The following is a 25,468-nucleotide window of genomic DNA, read 5'->3' on the forward strand; positions in this document are numbered from 1 at the left end:
ATTCTTCCCATGTCTTTATTCATTCTGATCCGGGTCATGTGGTTAATAGGGCGCTGTTCATGTGACGGCATTCAACAAAATAAACGTACGCTTAATAAAGTGGGTGCCGAACCACTGATCACTTCCTCATTCATATTAGGTAAAACGTCGTCTAAATCGGCAACCGCTGGGGAAGGAGCATCGGCGGCATGGAATACCTACAGAGTGCTAATATCGCAGCAAGGTTTCCTTTTAACGAATTTGTATTGAATGAGATTTTTCAAGGAGATTGGTAACATACAGCTTTTGAATTTCCTTCGCCTTTGACAAATAAAAGGCGCAAATACATCGTATGTGAAATGGCAATCTCTAGTCGATGGATTAGTGATGTCTTCTTGTGTCTGCTTCTTCCCCTGTTTATCTCGGCCTCAGATGGAACAGCAGATAATCATTTCTGTTAAAAAAAAATATATTAAAGGTTATGGACCCCCTTATAGACCAGTTCTGGTCATGCGATTGCATTGTGAAAGAAACGCTGTGGAATCGATCAGCAAAGGTTGATCATCTAGCTTATAATTATTGGTGTTTACTGCAAGAAATTTGGCCCAGTCTTGGAAAAGTTACAAGCACTGTACACAGAAAGATATATTTTGGACTACGCGATATCTATCCAGTCCGGATAGATATAATAATTTACCAAATATATCAATTAGTTGGCGGTTTCGCGGCAAAATTTGTATCCTCACGTATTAGTAATAAACATTTCTTTCACATGATTGGCAATAAGAGCTTCCATTTATTTTTTTGAGAGGGGGGCGTTTCCAAAACTTGTGTATACCTTTAATACCTACGTGTGTCAGTAATATCGATTAACCCATTTTGAATAATAAATGATAATTCCTAGAAGTATTGAAGTCAGGATTAGCTAAAGTTGTTTTTCGGACTCGGTTGTTTGAATAATGTACATTACGATGTATCTCTAACTGTATAAATGCTAAAACTCTACAACTTTGTTTTTCTTTCTAGATATGACTTACCATGGGTGTTATAACCTGTCTTGTTTTGTGCCGAAAACAAATTCATCTGTCAATGATATTGATCAATGTACAGAACAATTTCAAAGCGGAAGCCATCCCTATGCATCTTTGTTCAATGGTAGTTGGTGTTCCTGTGGAAAATTCATCTGTGGTAGAGCTGACATGGTTTGTGATTTTAAATGTGGACTACCATGCAATGCTAGCCCGGTAGATTTCCAGACATGTGTTGGAAAAAAATACAGTCAAGTGTATGGTAAGTCTGTATTGTTATTATTGTTATTAATATTATGATCTTTATCGTCATCATCATCACTATCCTCATCATTCTAAAATTAAGCTCCAACATAAACCAGATCTTCTTCAAAATGTTGGACTTCCATATGTAATAGAACATGTAGAAATTGAGAACATTACTTTAGATTTAATTTGTTTTAATGTAATTTCGGTATTAACAGTACCTGTTATATGTATGATTCTGAAGTATAACCTTAATTTTGAAATTCCATAAAAGTATAAATGTATAAATACAGCCGATTACCATGGTATAACATTTTTTACAATAACAAATGGTAAAAGAATTAAGATAAAATAACCTGTATGATATAGTTAATAAAGTAAATTTATCTGATACTGAATCAGAATGACACAATATATCAAAGTTCTCAACTCCTTTTTAGCAGGTGTTAAGTTATTCAAGTTACAGATTGACTATCATCACATACAACTATTTATCTTTCCATTTCAGAAAAAACTTTCAGGAGCAAGTTAGGTATGTTTCCATATAGTTCTGTTCCTAGCCAACGTAGTTTAAACAGTAGTATTATAAGGATCATGCAAATAAAGTTTATATTTTCTTTGCATGCCCATCTTTGTAATAAATTGTCTGAATTCGGGCAACTTCCGATTTGTGTAATGGGCTAGAAGTTCCCAAAAGCACGATCCCTACGATTTCTGGTTTCATCATATCATTTCCAACGTCTTTCCAGCTGAAATTTATGTACATTGAACAATGAACAAACTTTTACAAATAACAGTGGAGATGGATGTCGAATTTGTGAACAGTATCATATTATATGATCAAATAAAAAATATACATGTAGAAGAATCGGTTTGTTATAATCTATCTAGGATTGACGTTCGAAAAATCGAATGGTGTAATTTCCTATCTTACTTTTATTTGTAGAAATTAAAACTTAAGTCAAATGGATCACAAATGGTATGCCTAACTCGTGAATAATTATTTCATCTTGGAATTACAAAATAATATGAAACTGCTATTTCAATTTTTCAATATTTGGGTATAGTCCCATACGTTTGTTGTTTATATTTCCATCTTCTTTTTGTCATCATATTGCTTTAAGTAATTTTATTTCATTAATTTCGAGAAAATATGGGTTTACGAAAAAGAAAAAAAAAATTCAATAGTTTTTTTTGTAATGATTCCAAACAGTACAAATCAATCTTAGAAATAAAATACATTTGTTTTTCATTGACATGAATTCAAAACATTTTCATCACATAGATTGTACGATTGATGAAAACAAAAATGAAATAGCTTGTGACATAAAACATACATCCCTCTCCACTGTCACACACACACACGCACGCATACTCGCGCGCGCAGGAAAACGTGGACCTGCCATTCTTTCTGTCAAACCGTGGACTTCTTTATTTCAGGGGGTATTATCATAATGTTGACTACACATGATCAGTAGATGTTTCTCATTTAAAAACTTCATTTGAAAAAAAGAAGTTCCTTCTAAATCTCTTTCGAATTTTCCAAAATTTCAACAGTACAATTGTGGACTTTAATGTAACCTAGGGCTCAATGTGGTGAACTGTGGACTTGAGATAACGCTTGACCCCTACATGAAAACGCGGACCTGCTCTCTTATTCCTGTCAAAACGTGGACATCTATATTTCAGGGTGTATTTTGATAATGTTGACTTGGAAATGACTAGTACAAATTTCTCATTTAAAAACTTCATTTGGAAAAAAAAGAAATTCCTTTTGGTAACATGTTTAAATCTCTTTCCGATTTCAATAGTACAAAATTAATGTGGACTTTAATGTAACCGAGGACTCGATGTGGTGAACCAGGCACGGATCCAGGATTTCTTAGGGGGGGGGGGCCAAATTTGAAATTATGCGAGCCAAATATTGGTACGTAATGGTGACTAGCAATGACGTAATGGGGGGGGGGGGTGCAGGAAGGGGCGATTTTCCCCTCCCTCCTCCGCAAAGCGCCGAAGCTTTGACGTTTCATTAAATTATTAGAGAAAGAAGACGATCCGTTGTACCGCTCTCGAAAATAATCCTCGTCTGAATACAGTTTTCCCCCTCCTGCGCGAAGCGCGGAAGCTTTTACGTTTCATTAGATCATTAGAGAAAGAAGACAATTCGTTGTACCGTTCTCGACTCCTAATCCTCGTCTGAATTCAGTCCCCCCCCCCCCTCCCGCGCGAAGCGCGGAAGCTTTGACATTTCATTTAATTATTAGAGAAACAAGACGATTCGTTGTACCGTTCTCGAATATAATCCTCGTCTGATTTCAGTTCCCCCCCCCCCCTCCTCCCGCGCGAAGCGCGGAAGCTTTTACCTTTCATTAAATCATTAGGGAAAGAAGGCGATTCATTGTACCGTTCTCGACTCTTAATCCTCGTCTGAATTCAGTTAACCCCTCTCCCGCGCGAAGCGCGGAAGCTTTTACGTTTAATTAAATTATTAGAGAAACAAGACGATTCGTATTACCATTCTTGACTCTTAATCCTTGTCTGAATTCAGTCTCCCCCCTCCTGCGCGAAGTAGGGAAGCTTTGACGTTTCATTAAATTATTAGAGAAAGAAGACGATTCGTTGTACCATTCTCGACAATAATCCTCGTCTGATTTCAGTTCCCCCCCCCCCCCCTGCCGCGTGAGGCGCGGAAGTTTTTACCTTTCATTAAATCATTAGGGAAAGAAGGCGATTCATTGTACCGTTCTCGACTCTTAATCCTCGTCTGAATTCAGTTTACCCCCCCCCCCCCCCTCCCGTGCGAAGCGCGGAAGCTTTTACGTTTCATTAAATTATTAGAGAAACAAGACGATTCGTATTACCATTCTTGACTCTTAATCCTTGTCTGAATTCAGTCTCCCCCCTCCTGCGCGAAGCAGGGAAGCTTTGACGTTTCATTAAATTATTAGAGAAAGAAGGCGATTCATTGTACCGTTCTCGACTCTTAATCCTTGTCTGAATTCAGTCTCCCCCCTCCTGCGCGAAGCACGGAAGCTTTGACGTTTCATTAAATTATTAGAGAAAGGAGACGATTCGTTGTACCGTTCTCGACTCTCAATCCTCGTCTGAATTCTGTTCACCCCCCCCCCCTCCCGCGCGAAAGCTTTGACGTTTCATTAAAATTATTTAAGAAAGAAGATGATTCGCTGTACCGTTCTCTTCTCTTAATCCTTGTCTCAATTCAGTCCCACCCCCTCCTGCGCGAAGCGCGGAAGCTTTGACATTTCATTAAATTATTAGAGAAAGAAGACGATTCGTTGTACCGTTTTCGACTCTTAATCCTTGTCTGATTTTCAAAACTGTTTTATTGTCTGCTTCTTTTTCTGCCTACGTCCTCTTCCTTTTCTCTCCTCCCTTTTTTTGGCCAGCGTTTTTTTTTGGGGGGCCGCCCCCACAACCCCCTGGCTACGCGCCTGCGGTCAGATGAACATATTTTGCTACTTTGTCCGCCCCCGGAAACTCAGGGGTTTAAGGCAATACATTACACACAGATAAGCATTCAGGGGCCCGCCTTAGGGCCCCTGGTGGGGTCGAGGGTGCGAACACCCCGGAATATCAGGGGTTTTAGGCATTTGATTACGGTCAGACGAGCATATTTTGTATCAAGTACCTTATTTGTGACACTGGCAGAACACTGATTGGCGTGAGGTCCAGCGGGCGGATCTCCAGAAGCTCAAGGGTTTTAGGCACTAACTTACGGTCAGATGAGTATCAAGGGGCCCATCTTAGGGCCCTTGGTTGGGTCCCGGGGGCAGAGCCCCCTGAAGCTTATGGGTTTTAGGCGTTTAATTACGGTCACATGAGCATTTTTTAATACCGTATTTTGTTGTGACACTGGCAGTTAACTATTCTTTCTAGTAGAGGTGTTGTGGTCGAGTGGATACGTCGCCGGACTGTCGATCACAAGGCCCGCGGTTCGAGTCCCGCCGCTGCACTTATGTCCTTTGGCAAGACATTGGTCTACATTTGCCACACTCCACCCAAGTGAAGTAAAATGTACCTGGTAGGAATTTATTCCTTGAAACGCAGCGCGCGTAACAGCTGCACTGCTAAAGCCAGGGTAATTATGCTGCATTATTGTAGAGCGCTTAGAGACTTCTGACAAAGTAAGTGTTAGGCGCTATATAAGCACTGTAATTATTATTATTTCTTTCTTGCTCTCTTTCTTTCTATTTCTTTTTAATATTCTTTTTCAAAAAAGTGGGGAGGGGGGGGGGGGGGGAGCTGGAGGCTCCCGAGCCCTGACATGTAGGCATCTCAAGAAGCATATTTCTTGCCTGGCTGTAAATTTAGGAATTTGTCATTTTACAACAAGCGCATAAAAAGTATAATTTACTAAAAAATGAGGAAAAATCTCTGAAAATTATGTAATTTCAGCATTATGTGTAAACCACCGTTATGGAATTAGAAATAAACTACGTTAACATTTGATTTTCCCCGAGCCCCCTCAGTACGCCAGTGCCCCCCCCCCCCTCCCCCCTCCCCCCCCCCCCCCCCCCCCCCCCCCTCTGATCTACACTTTGTTGGCGGAAAAATCGCAACTGATCTCCCTTACCTTTCTTCTTTCTCTTTATTTCTTTCCCTTTCTCTCCTCTTTCCCTTCCCTTCCTTCTCTCTCTTTTAGGTTTGCTGGGGGGGGGGAGCAAGGGCGTTTTGCCTCACCCCACCCCGATCCACAACTTGTTGGCGGGAAAATTGCAACTGATACCCCCTTCTTTTCTTTTCTTCTTCCTCAATTTTCCTTCCGTTTATCTCCTCTTTTCCTTTCTTCTTTCCATTTCCTTCCTTCTCTCTTATTTTTTTGATTGCGGGGGGGGGGGGAGGCAACAGCCTGGGAGGCGAGGCCCTTTCGCCCCCGATCTCCTTTTCTTTTCTTCTTCCTCTTCTTTCTTTCCCTTCTTTTCTTTCTCTCTCTCTCTTTTTTTTTCATTCTTTTTTTTTCCCATCTTTTTTTTCCCTTCTTTTTTCCCCCTTTTTTTTCCCTTCCTTTTGTCCCACTTTTTTTCTCCTTCTTTTTTGTGCCCAGGGGGGGGGGGGCGCCCCCCTGGATCCGCCACTGTGGTGAACTGTGGACTTTGGGTAACGCTCGACCCCTACATGAAAACGTGGACCTGCTTTTCTTCCTGTCAAAACGTGGACTTCTTTATTTTAGGGTGTATTTTGATGTTGACTTGGAAATGACTAGTACTAAATTTCTCATTTAAAAGCTTCATTTGGAAAAAAAAAAAGGAATTCCTTTTAGTAACATGTTTAAATCTCTTCCCGATTTCAATATTACAAAATTACTGTGGACTTTAATGTAACCGAGGGCTCGATGTGGTGAACTGTGGACTTTGGGTAACGCTTGACCCCTACATGAAAACGTGGACCTGCTTTTCTTCCTGTCAAAACGTGGACTTCTTTATTTCAGGGTGTATTTTGGAGTTGACTTGGAAATGACTAGTACTAAATTTCTCATTTAAAAGCTTCATTTGGAGAAAAAAAAGGAATTCCTTTTAGTAACATGTTTAAATCTCTTCCCGATTTCAATAGTACAAAATTACTGTGGACTTCAATGTAACCGAGGGCTCGATGTTGTGAACTGTGGACTTTGGGTAACGCTTGTCCCCTACATGAAAACGTGGACCTGCTTTTCTTCCTGTCAAAACGTGGACTTCTTTATTTCAGGGTGTATTTTGATGTGGACTTGGAAAAGACTAGTACAAATTTCTCGTTTAAAAATTTATTTGGAAAAAAAGGAATTCCTTTTAGTAACATGTTTATATCTCTTTCCGATTCAATAGTACAAAATTAATGTGGACTTCAATGTAACCGAGAGCTCAATGATGTGAACTGTGGACTTTGGGTAACGCTTGTCCCCTACATGAAAACGTGGACCTGCTTTTCTTCCTGTCAAAACGTGGACTTCTTTATTTCAGGGTGTATTTTGATAATGTTGACTTGGAAATGACTAGTACTAAATTTCTCATTTAAAAGCTTCATTTGGAAAAAAAAAAAGGAATTCCTTTTAGTAACATGTTTAAATCTCTTCCCGATTTCAATATTACAAAATTACTGTGGACTTTAATGTAACCGAGGGCTCGATGTGGTGAACTGTGGACTTTGGGTAACGCTTGACCCCTACATGAAAACGTGGACCTGCTTTTCTTCCTGTCAAAACGTGGACTTCTATATTTCAGGGTGTATTTTGATGTGGACTTGGAAAAGACTAGTACAAATTTCTCGTTTAAAAATTTATTTGGAAAAAAAGGAATTCCTTTTAGTAACATGTTTAAATCTCTTTCCGATTCAATAGTACAAAATTAATGTGGACTTCAATGTAACCGAGAGCTCAATGATGTGAACTGTGGACTTTGGGTAACGCTTGTCCCCTACATGAAAACGTGGACCTGCTTTTCTTCCTGTCAAAACGTGGACTTCTTTATTTCAGGGTGTATTTTGATAATGTTGACTTGGAAATGACTAGTACAAATTTCTCGTTTAAAAACTTCATTTTGAAAAAAAAAGGAATTCCTTTTAGTAACATGTTTAAATCTCTTCCCGATTTCAATATTACAAAATTAATGTGGACTTTAATGTAACCGAGGGCTCGATGTGGTGAACTGTGGACTTTGGGGAACGCTTGTCCCCTACATGAAAACGTGGACCTGCTTTTCTTCCTGTCAAAACGTGGACTTCTTTATTTTAGGGTGTTTTTTTATGTTGACTTGGAAATGACTAGTACAAAATTTCTCATTTAAAAACTTCATTTGGAAAAAAAAAAGGAATTCCCTTTAGTAACATGTTTAAATCTCTTCCCGATTTCAATATTACAAAATTACTGTGGACTTTAATGTAACCGAGGGCTCGATGTGGTGAACTGTGGACTTTGGGTAACGCTTGTCCCCTACATGAAAACGTGGACCTGCTTTTCTTCCTGTCAAAACGTGGACTTCTTTATTTCAGGGTGTATTTTGATAATGTTGACTTGGAAATGACTAGTACAAAATTTCTCATTTAAAAACTTCGTTTGGAAAAAAAAGGAATTCCTTTTAGTAACATGTTTAAATCTCTTTCTGATTCAATAGTACAAAATTACTGTGGACTTTAATGTAACCGAGGGCTCGATGTTGTGAACTGTGGACCTTGGGTAACGCTTGACCCCTACATGAAAACGTGGACCTGCTTTTCTTCCTGTCAAAACGTGGACTTCTTTATTTCAGGGTGTATTTAACCCACTTTTCATGCGTCTAGTGCTACATCACCAACCAGCCGGGGCCGAAAACAAAACAAAACACCACATTCATTTTGTCATCAGAGCTGAAATTTACAGTAGGTATGTGGAGTGCATGAAAACAGGTCATGACAAATTTAAACGTGGTGGTAATTTGTTTACGACGCCATTTTCCAAAATGAACTAGTATTTTGTGAATCGGGTACTTCTTCTCCTTATAAGTCTTCATTTTAAATATAATAACTGTCAGGTGAAAAAGGGTGCCTACATTATGGTTCAAAGGGTCGGGACATAGCACAGCACAGCTGCTTCATTGACAAGTTCAAATGTTTCAACTCAAAGACATTTAAAGGGGCATTTCGTGATCCACAACATTCCCCCCCCCCGGATTTATACAAAACCACCCCAGATTTTGATGCCATCTGAAACCTTCGCCACCTGTTCTGCAGATCTACATGTTCACGATAGAAATCCTAAAATGTATGAACATTTTAATTTCTTTCCGTTCACAGAACGAAATCATTTCATAATAAATTTCTCAAATCAAATAACTAATAGTGAATATAGCTGTATCAATCCAGTAAATCGTATAATTGGCGAGTGTATCATGCTTAAACATAGTGTAACAGGTTTTCTGAAGATTTATCAGATTGACGAACAAACTTGCAAAAACCCTATCTAAAAATCCTATCTAATGCCTCCTAAGTGTTTCCAAGATAGTCTTATTACCATATTGTTGTTTTTCAGGTGAATATGTCAAAAACCAACCATTTGCAAACTTATAAGTCATCATGTGCATGCAACAAAGGTCGTATCTACATTTTCTTCATTTTGCGGGAGAAGCCATTTTGTGTTCAACTTTGTTTTCTTTGTCTCTTACCATCTTCTTTCTTTTATAAAATAAAACTGTTTAAATTTGAGACTTGAAGTCTAATTTAAAAAATGAATATTTAATTCTTTCAAAATGAAAAGAAAACTAATTTGTGCCCAAAATGTCAATTACGACCTTGTTTCATTCACATGGTGGAGTATCAAGATAAGCCGGAATAAAATCATAAAAACATGAGATGCCCCTTTAATATAAAATAAAATACTTCGACATGCCTTTCAAATACAGCAAAACTGTTTTTATTATTAAAGACAACTTTGAAAAAATAAGGCTTATAAAACAAGGTTCCAACAAAACATGATACATCTCAGTTCAGAGGACAACGAACACATAGGTGGGCTGTTATACAGGTATGGTAGGAGAGGAGTTACTCGCAACTTGGGGATTGTTTAGACCCATATTCATGCCTTCTTTTGCAGTGAAATCAGCCCCCAGTGACCTTTAAAAACAAAAATTCCCATATAAAAGTGAATCATGGTGTTGCAATATTGAAATTGGAGTAGCAAACTACATAACATTAATATTTACCTCTATCATTATTTGGTATACACAAGAAAGAGTTTGAGTACTAAGCTTCTGAATAGCGTTTTTGCAAAACCTTAATTTTCATGTTTAGATGTTACAAAATTGAAATCTGACATGATAAAAACTAATGTATTTCGCTTCAAGCTGTTAAAAAAAAAAAAAATCGTAAGTGGTGATTTTGCTTTTAAAGGCGGCATGAATATGGATCTGAACAATAACATTTTATTTAAAATCCCTACAAAAACCTTCAGTCCCAGCGAGGGCATTAGTATCTGCTTTGAAAATATCCACTTTGGAATGGCGTGCTGGGCAGTCAAGATGTGTACATCAAAATAAGATCGCAACAGAAATATCAGAGTTGGACAAATATTTCCCAAATATGCCCGTGTCTCTTTAATCAAGATCTTAATTTAAAGAATGAAAGTTACATTTGTTAATAAAAGCAAGTGGAAAGTATCAGCATATTTGTGTTCTGAACCCAGGATTCCGAATTCCATAATCCATTTCATTTTTGTATAGAACTCGGGTTACAAAGTGATATGTTATGAACATATAAACATTACATTTTAGTGGATGGATAGTAACATCAAAACATGACCAATACATCACTTTTGTGCTAATCTTGTCTTCTTTGTACAAAAGTATTGGGCAAAGAAATACAGTCAAACAAAACTGTTGGAAAATGGACTACATATAGACATTTTAAATTATCACTTTCATGTCAGATAATAGGTCACATTGTCCATGGAGTTGGGTTATAGTCCGACGTAGACGACAAACCAGACATAGTGATCATTCATCTCTTCAACCAGCATTATAGTTTTGCACATCATTCTTCATTTTGACTGTCTATGGGTGCTGGGCTATTCCCACTGGTGGGCCCTACAGAGAATCTAAATTCAAATTTGAATACGACGACAATACCCTTTGTTTCACAAAACATTTGTAGTGACGTCAACTAGTTTGCGTTCCAAGCGTATCAACCTGTCCATGCCTATTCAATCACCTTATCTTAACGATCATGAAGCACGCACGAAAAGCATGTGATGTCACTACAGACATTTTGGTAAAATACAGAGTAATGTACAATGTAGTGTAGGTATACCTATAATACAAAACATGATTTATTTTTAGAATGAATTTGATATAAAACAGCTTTTGCCCAAATAATATTTCTTCAATGATAAACCTGACCTTCTGTTTCAACTCCTTTTCTGAAATACCAGCCATTCCACAAATTTTGGTCAACCAGCATTTAACTGCAATAATACTGAACAATCAACTTTTTTAACATGTACACTATGAACGGTGAATTGTAAACTGTATATACCTGATCTAACTATTATAATATGATATACTGTTTAATACAGGCTAGTGGTTACATTTTAATACACAACTAACAAATGTATTACAACATTGCTCATACTAGCTACATCAAATAACAAAATGTTATACATATAATTTGAGAGTGCTCTGGTAAGAATATTTTCATGAGGTGAAAGATTAGTTGCACCATACCAGGAGCTAGCGGAACGGCCAATCTTCCACTAAAATGAAAATATTCTATCCGATGAATTAAACATTTATCATTTGTTGTATAACTCATCTACAGATTCCCATCTAAAATATTTTATAAATCATCAGGAAGACAAGATTCAATTCAATAAAAACTATTTTTTTAATGTTCCTTTAGAAGCAGAACCCACACTTATAATTGGCGGTGGTCATCACGCTTGGAATTCAAACCCAGAAAAAGTGTTCTTTGCAGGTGATGTCACTACAGAAGTTGTGATGAAACAAAGGGTATTCATTACTTAAAGCATACACATTTTTTTCCACATAACAGGAAAAGATTAACAATTGATTGCATTGCATGAGAACATGTCTTGTCAAGACATTTAACTCACTCTTTACAAAAAACAAAAACAAACACAAACATCAGAAATTCATAACAACAAACTGAACCAAGGGTAAATTTGTAATATGTCACATTTTCATATATGAACAAAACACTCTTGCATGCACTATCCATTTCAGAACTCTATATAGATTGTGTACATGTATGTAAAACTATAAAACTGTTCAAAACAACACTGGATGAAAAATTGAATACACTCAATGGTATATGCAAGATTGGAGTTGACCAACTCTGTAGCTTGTCACTACAGACGTTTTGGTAAAATACAGAGTAATGTACAATGTAGTGTAGATACCTATAATACAAAACATGATTTATTTTTAGAATGAATTTGATATAAAACAGCTTTTGCCCAAATAATATTTCTTCAATGATAAACCTGACCTTCTGTTTCAACTCCTTTTCTGAAATACCAGCCATTCCACAAATTTTGGTCAACCAGCATTTAACTGCAATAATACTGAACAATCAACTTTTTTAACATGTACACTATGAACGGTGAATTGTAAACTGTATATACCTGATCTAACTATTATAATATGATATACTGTTTAATACAGGCTAGTGGTTACATTTTAATACACAACTAACAAATGTATTACAACATTGCTCATACTAGCTACATCAAATAACAAAATGTTATACATATAATTTGAGAGTGCTCTGGTAAGAATATTTTCATGAGGTGAAAGATTAGTTGCACCATACCAGGAGCTGGCGGAACGGCCAATCTTCCACTAAAATGAAAATATTCTATCCGATGAATAAAACATTTATCATTTGTTGTATAACTCATCTACAGATTCCCATCTAAAATATTTTATAAATCATCAGGAAGACAAGATTCAATTCAATAAAAACTATTTTTTTAATGTTCCTTTAGAAGCAGAACCCACACTTATAATTGGCGGTGGTCATCACGCTTGGAATTCAAACCCAGAAAAAGTGTTCTTTGCAGGTGATGTCACTACAGAAGTTGTGATGAAACAAAGGGTATTCATTACTTAAAGCATACACATTTTTTTCCACATAACAGGAAAAGATTAACAATTGATTGCATTGATTGCATTGCATGAGAACATGTCTTGTTAAGACATTTAACTCACTCTTTACAAAAAACAAAAACAAACACAAACATCAGAAATTCATAACAACAAACTGAACCAAGGGTAAATTTGTAATATGTCACATTTTCATATATGAACAAAACACTCTTGCATGCACTATCCATTTCAGAACTTTATATAGATTGTGTACATGTATGTAAAACTATAAAACTGTTCAAAACAACACTGGATGAAAAATTGAATACACTCAATGGTATATGCAAGATTGGAGGTGACCAACTCTGTAGCTTATCAAAGCTGACCCATAAGTCGCTGTTTGACCAACAAATTACCTCATACAGTGGCAACTCGTTCTTGCAAACCCTTTTCTTAACACAAAGTTCCAAATAATACAAAGAGGAATTCAATTTCCAAGGTGTTCTTGTAAATTTCATTCTATCCTGATAACACAAACCTAAATCCAAACCCCCACCAACTTTGTGTAAATGAGTTGCTACTCTACACAGTACAGGAACGAAGATGCTTCTGCTCCCAGCCAAATGAGGAGATATCAAACTTGAATGGGCATAGTACCTTAACAAGTTTGATCAGATCACAGATTGGAGAAATGCAATGGAGCATCTCATGTTTGCAAAGGGACTTTGGGGCTAACTCTTATTATCTCCCCAGCTGGGTCAACACAAGTGAGCATCATATGTCCCCGTTTAAGCTGAAAACCTTTATACATGGGCTATTCAATTCCTAGGACGACCAGCCGGGAGGTAATAATCAAGGTTGGCCTGCAAAGTCCCCATTTGATCTACACAACTTTTAACATCTTAAAACATGTAATTACCTACAACTTAAGGATGCACCCAGCAACGTCAAAGTTTGCCATACCCTTAAATGATTTTTTTTTTATTGCTATCTTCAAACTCTGTTCCATCATGTCAGTAAATTCTGTGATGCTAATATAAACATTGAACCATCAAAAACTGTTTTGTGGACCCTTTTCAGGTTTAAAATCTAACAAAACTACAGATGAAACCTTTTTTAACGCAAAATGACAGTGTCCGTTTATGCGATGCATGCTACGTGTCCCGTCACATTGCAACACGATGTGCAATATCCGCGCAATCTATCTACGTGACACAACGCCCATGGAAACAGCAAGCAATGTAAACAGATGGTGAGACCATGTGGACGTTTACTCTCAAATCCATATAAATTCAATTGGAAAAAATGTCTAATGTACCATCGGATGCAGCATATTGTCGGCAACCGTATACCAAAGTCAGGAGACACAGGATCTTGGGGTTTTCAAGATGAGATTGAAAATGCAACTGAAAATCCATGTTTCTGCATAAAATCATAATTTCAGCCATTTCATTTTTAATAGTTTATATGAGTTTTGAACCCTCAGGACTCAAAAATAAAACATTTCTGATTTAAGATTTCATACAGAATACATTGTACCTACTAAAATCTAGTAACGTTTTTTTGTAATTAGGCCCTAGAACTTTTTTTATAGCCCACAACTCATAAGTTCAAACTTGGTTATTATATTTTTGGTACATTGTGAGTTATATTTTGGACACTAGGAAAATAATTTTTTGTTGCAAGGATATTTTATTTATGGTGGTCGAAAAAAATGGGTAAAAAAAATGATAAATTGTTGTCCAAATTGTATGTGTTCAATGGATTTAACAGGTCATTTTCAGCCAGAAAATGTATACCTTTATACACTTCCCATCAATAGTTTTTGAGTTACATACGAGATGAACTATACTGCATAAAGCATGTTGCTGAGTGCATCCTTAAATAAACAATGTTCTTGGCTCAGAAGCTGATCATAGTTTGTCGCAGAAATATACCCCACTTGCCCTGCAAATCTTTATACAAACTGTTACACATTGGTCAATGCTCCCTGATAATTGACTGCAACTGGAAAATTATCGAAGCTGGCAAGCTTTGAGTCCACATTTGATCTGTAAAACTTTATTCACAATTTGGCCTTGACTAACTGGGGATCTGATCATAGATGGTACAAAGTCCCATTTGATCTGCAGACATAACTTAATAGAAACACATTGAACACATGATTATGCTTTAATGGTTATCTGGCCCTACCCAATAGCTGAGTGCGAGGACCTGATTAAATTTCACAAAAGGGGCAAATGGTCTACTTTTTGATGATTTTTTTGAAAAAAAGGGTCCAAACTTAGATGAAATTGGACAAGAGTGGTGAGATATTTATAAAGTCTAATAAAGGCCAAAGGTCCATGGTAATTGACCAACAGTCAAAACCCAACTGCTAACCAAGTTGTCTCATAAATCAAAATTAGACATGTTACTTTTTACACAATTTTCAATTTCATGGGACTTCACCTGGCCTTGACTAATTGAGGATCAAAGGTGGTAGCTATGTCCCATTTGATCTGCAATGTACTTAAAAATCTAAATTTTGCAAGTAGCGGGCCTTTGACGAGTCAAGTTAGCCATAAGTCCCCATTTGACGTGCAAACTTTAGTTTACACAATGTGGATGCTTCCTCATCAGCTGGAACTAGCCAACTGAGGACCTCGATCATCACAGTTGGCTCTTAAATCCAAACATTATACATAGCGGTCCTTTGACGAGTCATCATGGCCCTGATCAACTGGTGAGCCAAGTAAAGTTGACCAAAAGTGCCCATTTGACCTACAAACTTAACTTTCACACAATGTACACATGCGGATGCTTCCTGGTAATCGGACCCAAGCCAACTGAGGACCTGATCAAAATTGCCCATAAGTCACTAGTTGATTGCAAAACATTACATACTGGCCTATTTAACTGGGGAGCCAAGCAAAGTTGGCCTAAAGTCCCTATTTGACCTGCAAACTTTATTTTACATAGTGTACATTAGGAAAACATCTCATTTGAGCTCTGCTCACCAGTTCACCACTTTTCCTGGTGCTACCATAATCTGATAGGAGCACTGACCACTGATAAAGGGATTACCAGTAGGGTCCATGGGGAGAGAGACAGTGGTCAATCATAGCCTAGTTACTGATAAAGGGATTACCAGCTGGTATCTGATATCCAGTCCAGATTCATAGTCTTCTCATCGCAGACCCTACATCTATATTTATAATAGGCCTGGATTCAGTGTGTCTAAAGTCTCACTTCATATTGTTTTTTTTAGCAAGTACTAGCTATTTTAAGTTTCTTTTACCTATAGAAGAGAACATTGATGTGCTTGGCAATGGAAAAATGCAGAAGGAAAATATAAAGGGAGGATAAAATAGGGAAAGACGGGTGATAATAAGGAAAGATGAAAATGGAGGGAAAGAAGGAAGAGAAAATAAAGAATAGCATAAGGAAAGATGGAAAAGGAAGATAAAAAGTTTAAAAAGAAATACATAAGGAAAGATGGAAACAGAAGATAAAGAAGGTTAGAAAAAAAAGAAATAAATGAGAAAAGATAGAGAGAATAAAACAAGGTGAAAATAGAGGAATACATAAGGAAAGATGAAAAAGATAAAATTAGGAGAAAATAAAGAATAACATAAGGAAAGATGGAAAAGGAAGATAAAAGAAGGTTTAAAAAGAAATACACAGGGAAAGATGGAAACAGAAGATAATGAAGGTTAGAAATAAAGAAATACATGAGAGAAGATAGAGAGAATAAAACAAGGTGAAAAGAGAGGAATACATAAGGAAAGATGAAAATTAGAAAGACGGAGAAAATAAAGAAGGGCATAAGGAAAGATGGCTAAAGAAGATAAAATTAGGAGAAAATAAAGAAATATATAATGAAAATTGGAAAAGAGATGTTGAAAGAAGGAGAAAAATAAAGAATAATATCAGCCGAAAGGTATATAGAACAAAGGTGATAATAGTGAAAAACATGAGGAAAGATGGAAAGGAAAGATGGAAAGGAAACATTGAGAAGATAAAGAAGTTAATTGGACAAATAAAGTTTAAAAAAACTACCAACCAACAAGCGTTAACTGGACCAAACTTTGATTGGTCATGTTGCTGCATGATAACCTAAATAGGGCGACTTGAAATAATCGCACTGTCACAAGTATTTTAGTTTTCTGCATAAATATAATCATTACCTTAAAACATAAAGGTTAGATGGCTTATGTATTGGACCAAATCATTAATAGGCAAGCTTGCCCAGTACCTCTTTGATCAAACGACACGGCGAATTTTTAAGAACACTAAAAGAAAATACACTGAAAAACGGCCACTCAGAGTGCCGGGCGCATTCACGATACTGCATGTGGCAAGCTGTTCCGAATTGGGTGGCGGAGTAACGCCTTTAACAGAGGCTATATTTGTCGACCTTACCCGACTTTCAAATGGAGAATCTCACTTTTCGGTGAACGGGGACCGAAATACCCCACTTGCGTGTCTGGTATTACAGACCGCTTTCTTTCCCGATATCTTTGCGTACACCAAGCTTCGTGAGAATGAGCAATCTCAGAATCTGGATGAATGTTGTCCTTGTAGTGTGAGGTTCATGAGTAATTATTGTTATAAACTACGACATATAGTATGGATGATAATGTTTGTCAAGTTTATTGCGGACTATGTCATCCTCATAAAAGTATTAGCTCAAGTAAAAAGGCTTCAATTAAAATAGTTAAACATGACCAGAAATCATTTTGATGTTAAGATATTTTTGACGCACTTCTCGTCATGATATTGAATTTATAACATACAACGAAACGAGGACATCATAATCATAAAGACGTTCGTTGTGCAGATATGTATTTGCTTATTAATACATACAGTGACAAAAAGAATAATGCGCTATAATCATGAGTAAAAAACCAAAAGGTTTCGGAGAAAGGTAAAAAATCATCCGAGCAGTCAATTAGGCAATTCTTCAACAATCTTTAGTATCAAAAAGTGAAAGGTTTAACTGTCGTGATAAAAATGAGCTTGTCATAGAGATTTATTATACAAGTGAGCATCGAAATGTTTCTTTAACGAACTGCTATAAAATTTTGAAACCAAATACTCTTGTGCTGAAATTTCATATCCTCAGTATCGAGAAGCATAATGTTCCATTATGGTTGCATCAACTATTGTAAAATAGATTAAGTCCTTCGATGTCTTGTAATACCCTAAATGATTACTCAGCTAATTATTATCTTTCTAAAGGATTGTAGATTTGAGAGTTTCTGTTTCTTTCGTGTTACATGCAATGGACATTCAATCATCACGGCTTGATGTGTTGTGGGGAAATAAATATTGTTTCCTATACGGATACAGATCATATTAAATCGAATAAAAGTTTTATGAAATTCAATTCTTATCTTGCCAGAATCATCATTTTTTTTAAATACCGTCTTTATAACGAATTCCAAGAAATATGCCGTCTACCTAAACAACCACCCCCCCCCCCCCCCTATTTCAAATTTGACGTCTGAGCCCCGGCCCCTCCCTATTTTCAAATCCTTGATCTGCCGTTTGGGGGGGGGGCAAGAAATAGGCAAAGAAAGTTGAGTAGACCTTCAGATTACGCACGGAATAAATGTAACAAAAACAATATTTACAACATTCTATTCTTGCTTTAATACCTCAAAAATATTTAACGGTCAAACCAACAAAATGTATGTTTTCCCGGCCTTTTCTTATAGGCCTAGGCCTACACCATTTTTCTAAACGCGTTCGAGTTTATTTCGTCTATGCGAATAGATTTGGTGGCGGAGTAACGCCTTTAACAGAGGCTATATTTGTCAACCTTACCCGACTTTCAAATGGAGAATCTCACTTTTCGGTGAACGGGGACCGAAATACCCCACTTGCGTGTCTGGTATTACAGACCGCTTTCTTTCCCGATATCTTCGCGTACACCAAGCTTCGTGAGAATGAGCAATCTCAGAATCTGGATGAATGTTGTCCTTGTAGTGTGAGGTTCATGAGTAATTATTGTTATAAACTACGACATATAGTATGGATGATAATGTTTGTCAAGTTTATTGCGGACTATGTCATCCTCATAAAAGTATTAGATCAAGTATAAAGGCTTCAATTAAAATAGTTAAACATGACCAGAAATCATTTTGATGTTAAGATATTTTTGACGCACTTCTCATCATGATATTGAATTTATAACATACAACGAAACGAGGACATCATAATCATAAAGACGTTCGTTGTGCAGATATGTATTTGCTTATTAATACATACAGTGACAAAAAGAATAATGCGCTTTATACAACACATACGTGGATCCTTGTCATTTGATTGGACGATTGTTGGTCACATGATATTCAATAGATGGTATATTGCACGGTCGTGCATTTTTGGTTATATGCGCCGTGCATTTTTGGTTATATGCAGACTGCGTACCTCTCTGCTGCATGTGCGCGTATCCCTGCGTGTATCTGACGCGAAGGCAATCTGCATGTAATCGAGAAGGCTTGACTCGAACTTTAATTTATCTTTATAAGGATTCAAGCATAATTTGTTGATTAACGTTCTATTAGGTCTTCTTCGATGTTGTATAAAACAAATAATGAATGTTTTTCATTCGTTTAATAGTGCAAATATTTTCATTCGTTGAAAGATTAACGTTAATTCTATTCAACTCGGCTGACGCCTCGTTGAATAGAATGTTAATCTTTCAACTCATGAACATATTCGCACTATTGAACTCATAACCATTCATTATTTGTATAATAATCATGAGTAAAAAACCAAGAGGTTTCGGAGAAAGGTAAAAAATCATCCGAGCAGTCAATTAGGCAATTCTTCAACAATCTTTAGTATCAAAAAGTGAAAAGGTTTAACTGTCGTGATAAAAATGAGCTTGTCATAGAGATTTATTATACAAGTGAGCATCGAAATGTTTCTTTAAAGAACTGCTATAAAATTTTGAAACCAAATACTCTTGTGCTGAAATTTCATATCCTCAGTATCGAGAAGCATAATGTTCCATTATGGTTGCATCAACTATTGTAAAATAGATTAAGTCCTTCGATGTCTTGTAATGCCCTAAATGATTACTCAGCTAATTATTATCTTTCTAAAGGATTGTAGATTTGAGAGTTTCTGTTTCTTTCGTGTTACATGCAATGGACATTCAATCATCACGGCTTGATGTGTTGTGGGGAAATAAATATTGTATCCTATACGGATACAGATCATATTAAATCGAATAAAAGTTTTATGAAATTCAATTCTTATCTTGCCAGAATCATCATTTTTTTTTAAATACCGTCTTTATAACGAATTCCAAGAAATATGCCGTCTGCCTAAACAACCACCCCCCCCCCCCTATTTCAAATTTGACGTCTGAGCCCCGGCCCCTCCCTATTTTCAAATCCTTGATCTGCCGTTTGGGGGGGGGCAAGAAATAGGCAAAGAAAGTTGAGTAGACCTTCAGATTACGCACGGAATAAATGTAACAAAAACAATATTTACAACATTCTATTCTTGCTTTAATACCTCAAAAATATTTAACGGTCAAACCAACAAAATGTATGTTTTCCCGGCCTTTTCTTATAGGCCTAGGCCTACACCATTTTTCTAAACGCGTTCGAGTTTATTTCGTCTATGCGAATAGATTTGGTGGCGGAGTAACGCCTTTAACAGAGGCTATATTTGTCAACCTTACCCGAATTTCAAATGGAGAATCTCACTTTTCGGTGAACGGGGACCGAAATACCCCACTTGCGTGTCTGGTATTACAGACGCTTTCTTTCCCGATATCTTCGCGTACACCAAGCTTCGTGAGAATGAGCAATCTCAGAATCTGGATGAATGTTGTCCTTGTAGTGTGAGGTTCATGAGTAATTATTGTTATAAACTACGACATATAGTATGGATGATAATGTTTGTCAAGTTTATTGCGGACTATGTCATCCTCATAAAAGTATTAGATCAAGTAAAAAGGCTTCAATTAAAATAGTTAAACATGACCAGAAATCATTTTGATGTTAAGATATTTTTGACAATTTTAGACAATATCATATTTAATTGTGTCCATGTACTATATCGAACTAGACAATTATGATGAAACTTGAAAGGAACATAATTATAACCAGGAAGTTCCTGATATAACTATGCTTATAAAGTGAAGCAAGGAAGATGAAACTGGCATCTACCGGTAGCTATGAGAATGGACATAATCCGAACCTATATGAGACTGCGAATAAGACTAGAACATCATGGAGGAGTTCCAAGCAGTACTTATCAAGGTTGGGCTGGCAATGTCCTGGCAAAGTTTGTTTACACTGCAGATTAGGGACTCTAACTCTCTCTTGCTCTGTGGTGAGCTTACCATCAAAATGCACCCCACTTTCGGGTCCAAAGTGGGGTGAAGTTTAAATGGACTGTTTTCGTCATGACACATGTGGATGCTTCCTTGTCATGGTCTAAGCCAACTGAGGACCTGAATCACAGTTGGCTCTTAATTCCCAGTTGATATGGAAAACATTATGCATCTAGTCCTATCACGAGTCCTATCAACCATGAACCTAATCTAGGGGAAGTGAGCAAAGTTGGAGTTTGACCTGTAAACCTTTATGCACATTGTTACACATGTGATGCTCACTGACGTTGACCATCTGGTGATATGGGAGCTGATAAAATTGACCTGTAAGTCATCATTTAAACTGCAAAACGTTAACCTGGCAAACTGGGGCTTATCAAACAACTTTAGCACAAAAGTTCCCATTTGCCTTACAATCTTCTATACAGTATACATACTGTTAGACACAAGTCTACTCCCTGGCCCTGACCAACTGGGCAGGTAATTAAGTTTTTCCTATTAAGTTCCCATTTGACTTGCAGAACCATACACTGCTTTACACACAGTATGCTTCCTGGCCATGGAGTTAACTGTTAACCTATATAAAGGTGCACCTCTTCCAAAGCACAGCCCTTCATCAAGGAAACCAGTAAGTGGGTTATATGAATAAGAAGCAACCACATTTTACGCATGTCAGTACCTGAAAAGATTTCATCCAAAATTGCGGAGTGTGATGAACATGATTAATTTCACTCATAACAGGTTGAAAATTCACTAAAAATCCAGTGGATTTGTCTTTCTAATTTGGTTTCTAATGAAATCTTTGACTGTTGTCCACCTTTTAGTACGACCCTTCAGGTCTGCATCCATCTTGCAGTACTTCATTATTTTTTCTTTACCGGGCAGTTGGCGTGAGCGTAGTTCTTCTTTAAAGTGTCTGTGTATTGCTTGTTTTTCTTCAGCTGTCCAAGATTGTCTGATACTCCTTTTCTTTCTGCTGGCACCACGGTCACTTTCCTTGTTTGCAACTTGGTCACTCTTCTTTCTGCTTTGCTGCGGCATGCTCATACCTTTAATAGTGAATTAGACAAATAAGTAGGGAAACACAATTAATGTTTCAGGTTCAATGACAGATTTTAAAAAACTTAACCAAATGCAGAAGATGGTAGCTGAGAGAAGAGTGGAATGGTTATATTTTGATTTTTTTTTTAAAGTTACAATTTACATTACTTTTAGCTAGTTCTTCATTTAAAGCTGTCTGCATTAGGAGTGCCATTTAGCCAGAATTCAAACTAAGCGAATGCTAAAATTCAAATAGTGACACAAGGATAATCACCTGTTGAGGGCATCTGGAATAATCAAAGTAAGGATAAACTAGATGGAACTTCGACTGCGCGCATTCGAAAATGATGCCTCCGTCATAGAGCAAGTTTACAAACCAAAACAGAAGAAATTTTTCAAATTCGAATTTCATTGTAATCCATTAACAGGTTCTCAGAATATCGTGATTACAAGCAATTTCTCATATACATATATGACCCTTTGATCTTTGACCTCATGACCCTAAAATCTACTCAGTTCATTGGCTCTGCAAGATGTCCTGAATTAAATAGTAATCCATCTGTCAGTTCTAATGATAAAGCTGTTTTTGCATACATAATGAGCCCATGACATTTGACCTTTGACCTCATGACCCATAAATCTACTCAGTTCATTGGCTCTGCAAGATACATACATGACCTAAGTTTGGCAGGAATCCATCAATCGGTTCTTGAGATAACGCGATCACGAGCTGTTTTTCATACATAATGAGCCCTGTGACCTTTGACCTTTGACCTTGTGACCCCAAAATCTTATCAGTCCATCGGCTCTGCAAGATACATACATGACCAAAGTTTGGCAGGAATCCATCAATCGGTTCTTCAGATAACGCGATCACGAGAACGGGACGGACGGACGGACGGACGGACAACCCGAAAACATAATGCCTCCGGCTACTTCGTAACGGAGGCCTAACAAAGGATATAACAAAGTAATTCATTCACACCTTCATTTTCTTTGTCTGACATCTCATCCATCAAAACAGCATCATCGGGCCTGTTCACTTCGTTGTCAGGATCATCATCAACATCTGGATCTATGTTGCATTCTGAAAAACAAAAAACAAACACAGATTTAACAAGAGCAGGTGAAAAATAACATACATGTACATTATAATCTTTGCAAGGGTAAGTTCATAGCAGACAGCTGTGGATAGTCATCCCTGTTTTGCTTTTCATGTAAACAGCACAGCTGGTACCACAACTACTCTTCAATACAAAGTGTATTTAGAGAGACAATTCTGCAAGTGTCATCATTTTTTTAAAACACATGAGTATCCAAAATATATCAAAATATGCAAATTAGCTCATTAAATGTCATGATTATGCAAATAATGCAATGAAAAGCATCACACAACATCTTGGCACCTCAGTCTGTCACCCTACCAGGTTTCAAATGAATCAGGTATAGCGTTTAGCCTGCAGAGCATTTTTTTTAAGGTTAACCTAAATTGCATTGCAAATAAGCTAATTGAAATTCATGAATATGCAAATAATACAGCTCAAAGCAACACATGATATTGTGGCACCTCACTCTATCACCCTACCAAGTTAGAAGTAAATCGGGCATAGCGTTTAACCTGCGGATCATCCTACCAAGTTTTGGAGTAAATCAAGCATAGCGTTTAGCCTGCGGAGCATTTTTAGAAGGGTTAACCGAAAACGTTAACCGAATCGGTTAATGGAAAGACGGACATAGATAATTTGGATTAGTATGTGCCACCATGAACGTTCAGTAAGGCGACACAAAAATCAAATCACATATTCAAGTATTTGAAATGTTGGCAGCTTCCCATATATTGTATCTCGGATCAATTCTTATTAAAACTGGAGGTACTAATGAAGACATCCCAGTTTGCTTACCAAAAGCATGGAACTTCACAAACTGAAGGATATAGCAAGCATACAAAACTAAGGAAATTATACAATATAAAAACTGTGTTGTATGAGAGTGAAATGAATGATTGAGATGTAACATAAAAGTTTTCTGGCCTAATGTAATCTCAAACTAGAAACCGTTATGATCTCACTAACCAATCAGATATCACTTCAGATAAAAGTAGAAGGAAATGAAAATGGTATGGCATATTCTCAGCCATTCTATCTAGCACAAAACATAAAAAATAGTCATACCTTCATCTGCATCTACACGAACATCATCCAACGTCTTTCCTGCCATTGCCTTTAGGTCTCCCTTCTCCATGCTGAAGAGTACTTTAGAAATCTTTGCTACTTGCAGTGACGCATCTGGCAGGCGGTAGTAGGCTCTGTGGGTTCTTATGTCATGGCCCATGAAGGTGGCTAAAATGTCCACTTCATTATCCTTCAAATTCATGATCTGAGAGCTGATAGCAATGTGCTTCCTGAGTTTTGTCAATCTAAGCTGATCTGGATACTTTGCTCCACACTTTTGGGCATGATTTCGCACTGTATCAGTTGCTCTCAAGTGGCCTCTTCCATCGGGGTTTGCAAACAAGTAGGGATTTCCATCATTGACTACTTGTGACCTTTTCTCCATCAACAAGTCAATGCTGCCTTTCATGTCATCTGTTAGCAAAACGGGTACAGTGTTATTGCATTTCCCATTAATCTCCACCCTCCATACCACATTGCACAACGCCTTTTCCCATTTGGTTAGGCCTTCACCAAATATTCCACCTTCTCCTTTTGTGATACACTTGTAATCACTGAGGGGCATCTTTGAAACTTCTCCCGGACGCTTCCTGTTGAAAACACACACCTGGGTCAGGGTAACCTCAGCCAACTGTTTCCATCTGTCAAGGGTCTCATCACTACTGCAGCTGTTCAGCTTCTGTTTTCCCTCTTTTGTTTCTTTTCTCACATAATTGGACAGTGCAACAACATCTGTTGTCAAAGGAAGCAGCCTTGATGTACTTGATGAACTGTTTGCATTTCTTTTCCAAACCAGCATCTGCTTGCAACAGAGCATTTCCCATAAGGACTTTGGCAGCCGTCACCAGTGTATATCCGACTTTCAGTGCCAGGCTAGGTGTTGTGTACAAATGTGTATCCTCATTAAATCCTGCAGCCTTCCTAGTTGCAGCTATGACCTCATTAAATTTGGTAGGACAAATCAAATCTACCAATGAAGCCGATGGGTGATCATTCAATTTTCTGTACTCACGAACCAGTCGTGCAAGTTCACGCAATTTTTGCCGTATATATGAATACTGGTCTTTGTCATGCCCATGCTTCAATGTCAGCCTC

At 37.3% G+C, this 25,468-nt stretch overlaps 1 protein-coding gene across 1 annotated transcript; it reads right to left on the minus strand.

Annotated features, from left to right (window-relative positions):
* Nucleotides 1-21,298: 21,298 nt before the first annotated feature.
* LOC115923293 lies at nt 21,299-25,190 on the minus strand. The gene is made up of 3 exons (XM_030983730.1): nt 24,374-25,190; nt 23,188-23,289; nt 21,299-22,210 (listed from the first exon to the last, which is right to left on the minus strand). Exons 1-3 carry the CDS (start codon nt 25,188-25,190, stop codon nt 21,915-21,917), a joined length of 1,215 nt encoding a protein of 404 aa, XP_030839590.1. The 3' UTR covers nt 21,299-21,914.
* Between the last annotated feature and the right edge of the window lie 278 nt (nt 25,191-25,468).

Source organism: Strongylocentrotus purpuratus, unplaced genomic scaffold, assembly GCF_000002235.5.
Source record: "Strongylocentrotus purpuratus isolate Spur 01 unplaced genomic scaffold, Spur_5.0 spur5_scaffold_13, whole genome shotgun sequence".
Taxonomy (NCBI): Eukaryota; Metazoa; Echinodermata; class Echinoidea; order Camarodonta; family Strongylocentrotidae; genus Strongylocentrotus; species Strongylocentrotus purpuratus.

Bases quoted from the DNA above. Each gene is read 5' to 3' on its own strand.
- LOC115923293 (XM_030983730.1), bottom strand. From the start codon at position 25,190: ATGCTCTGTTGCAAGCAGATGCTGGTTTGGAAAAGAAATGCAAACAGT. The intron at 23,290-24,373 runs GTATGACTATTT...TTTGTTTTTCAG, and splicing joins TCGTGTAGATGCAGATGAAG to AATGCAACATAGATCCAGAT. The intron at 22,211-23,187 runs GTGTGAATGAAT...TCACTATTAAAG, and splicing joins GTCAGACAAAGAAAATGAAG to GTATGAGCATGCCGCAGCAA.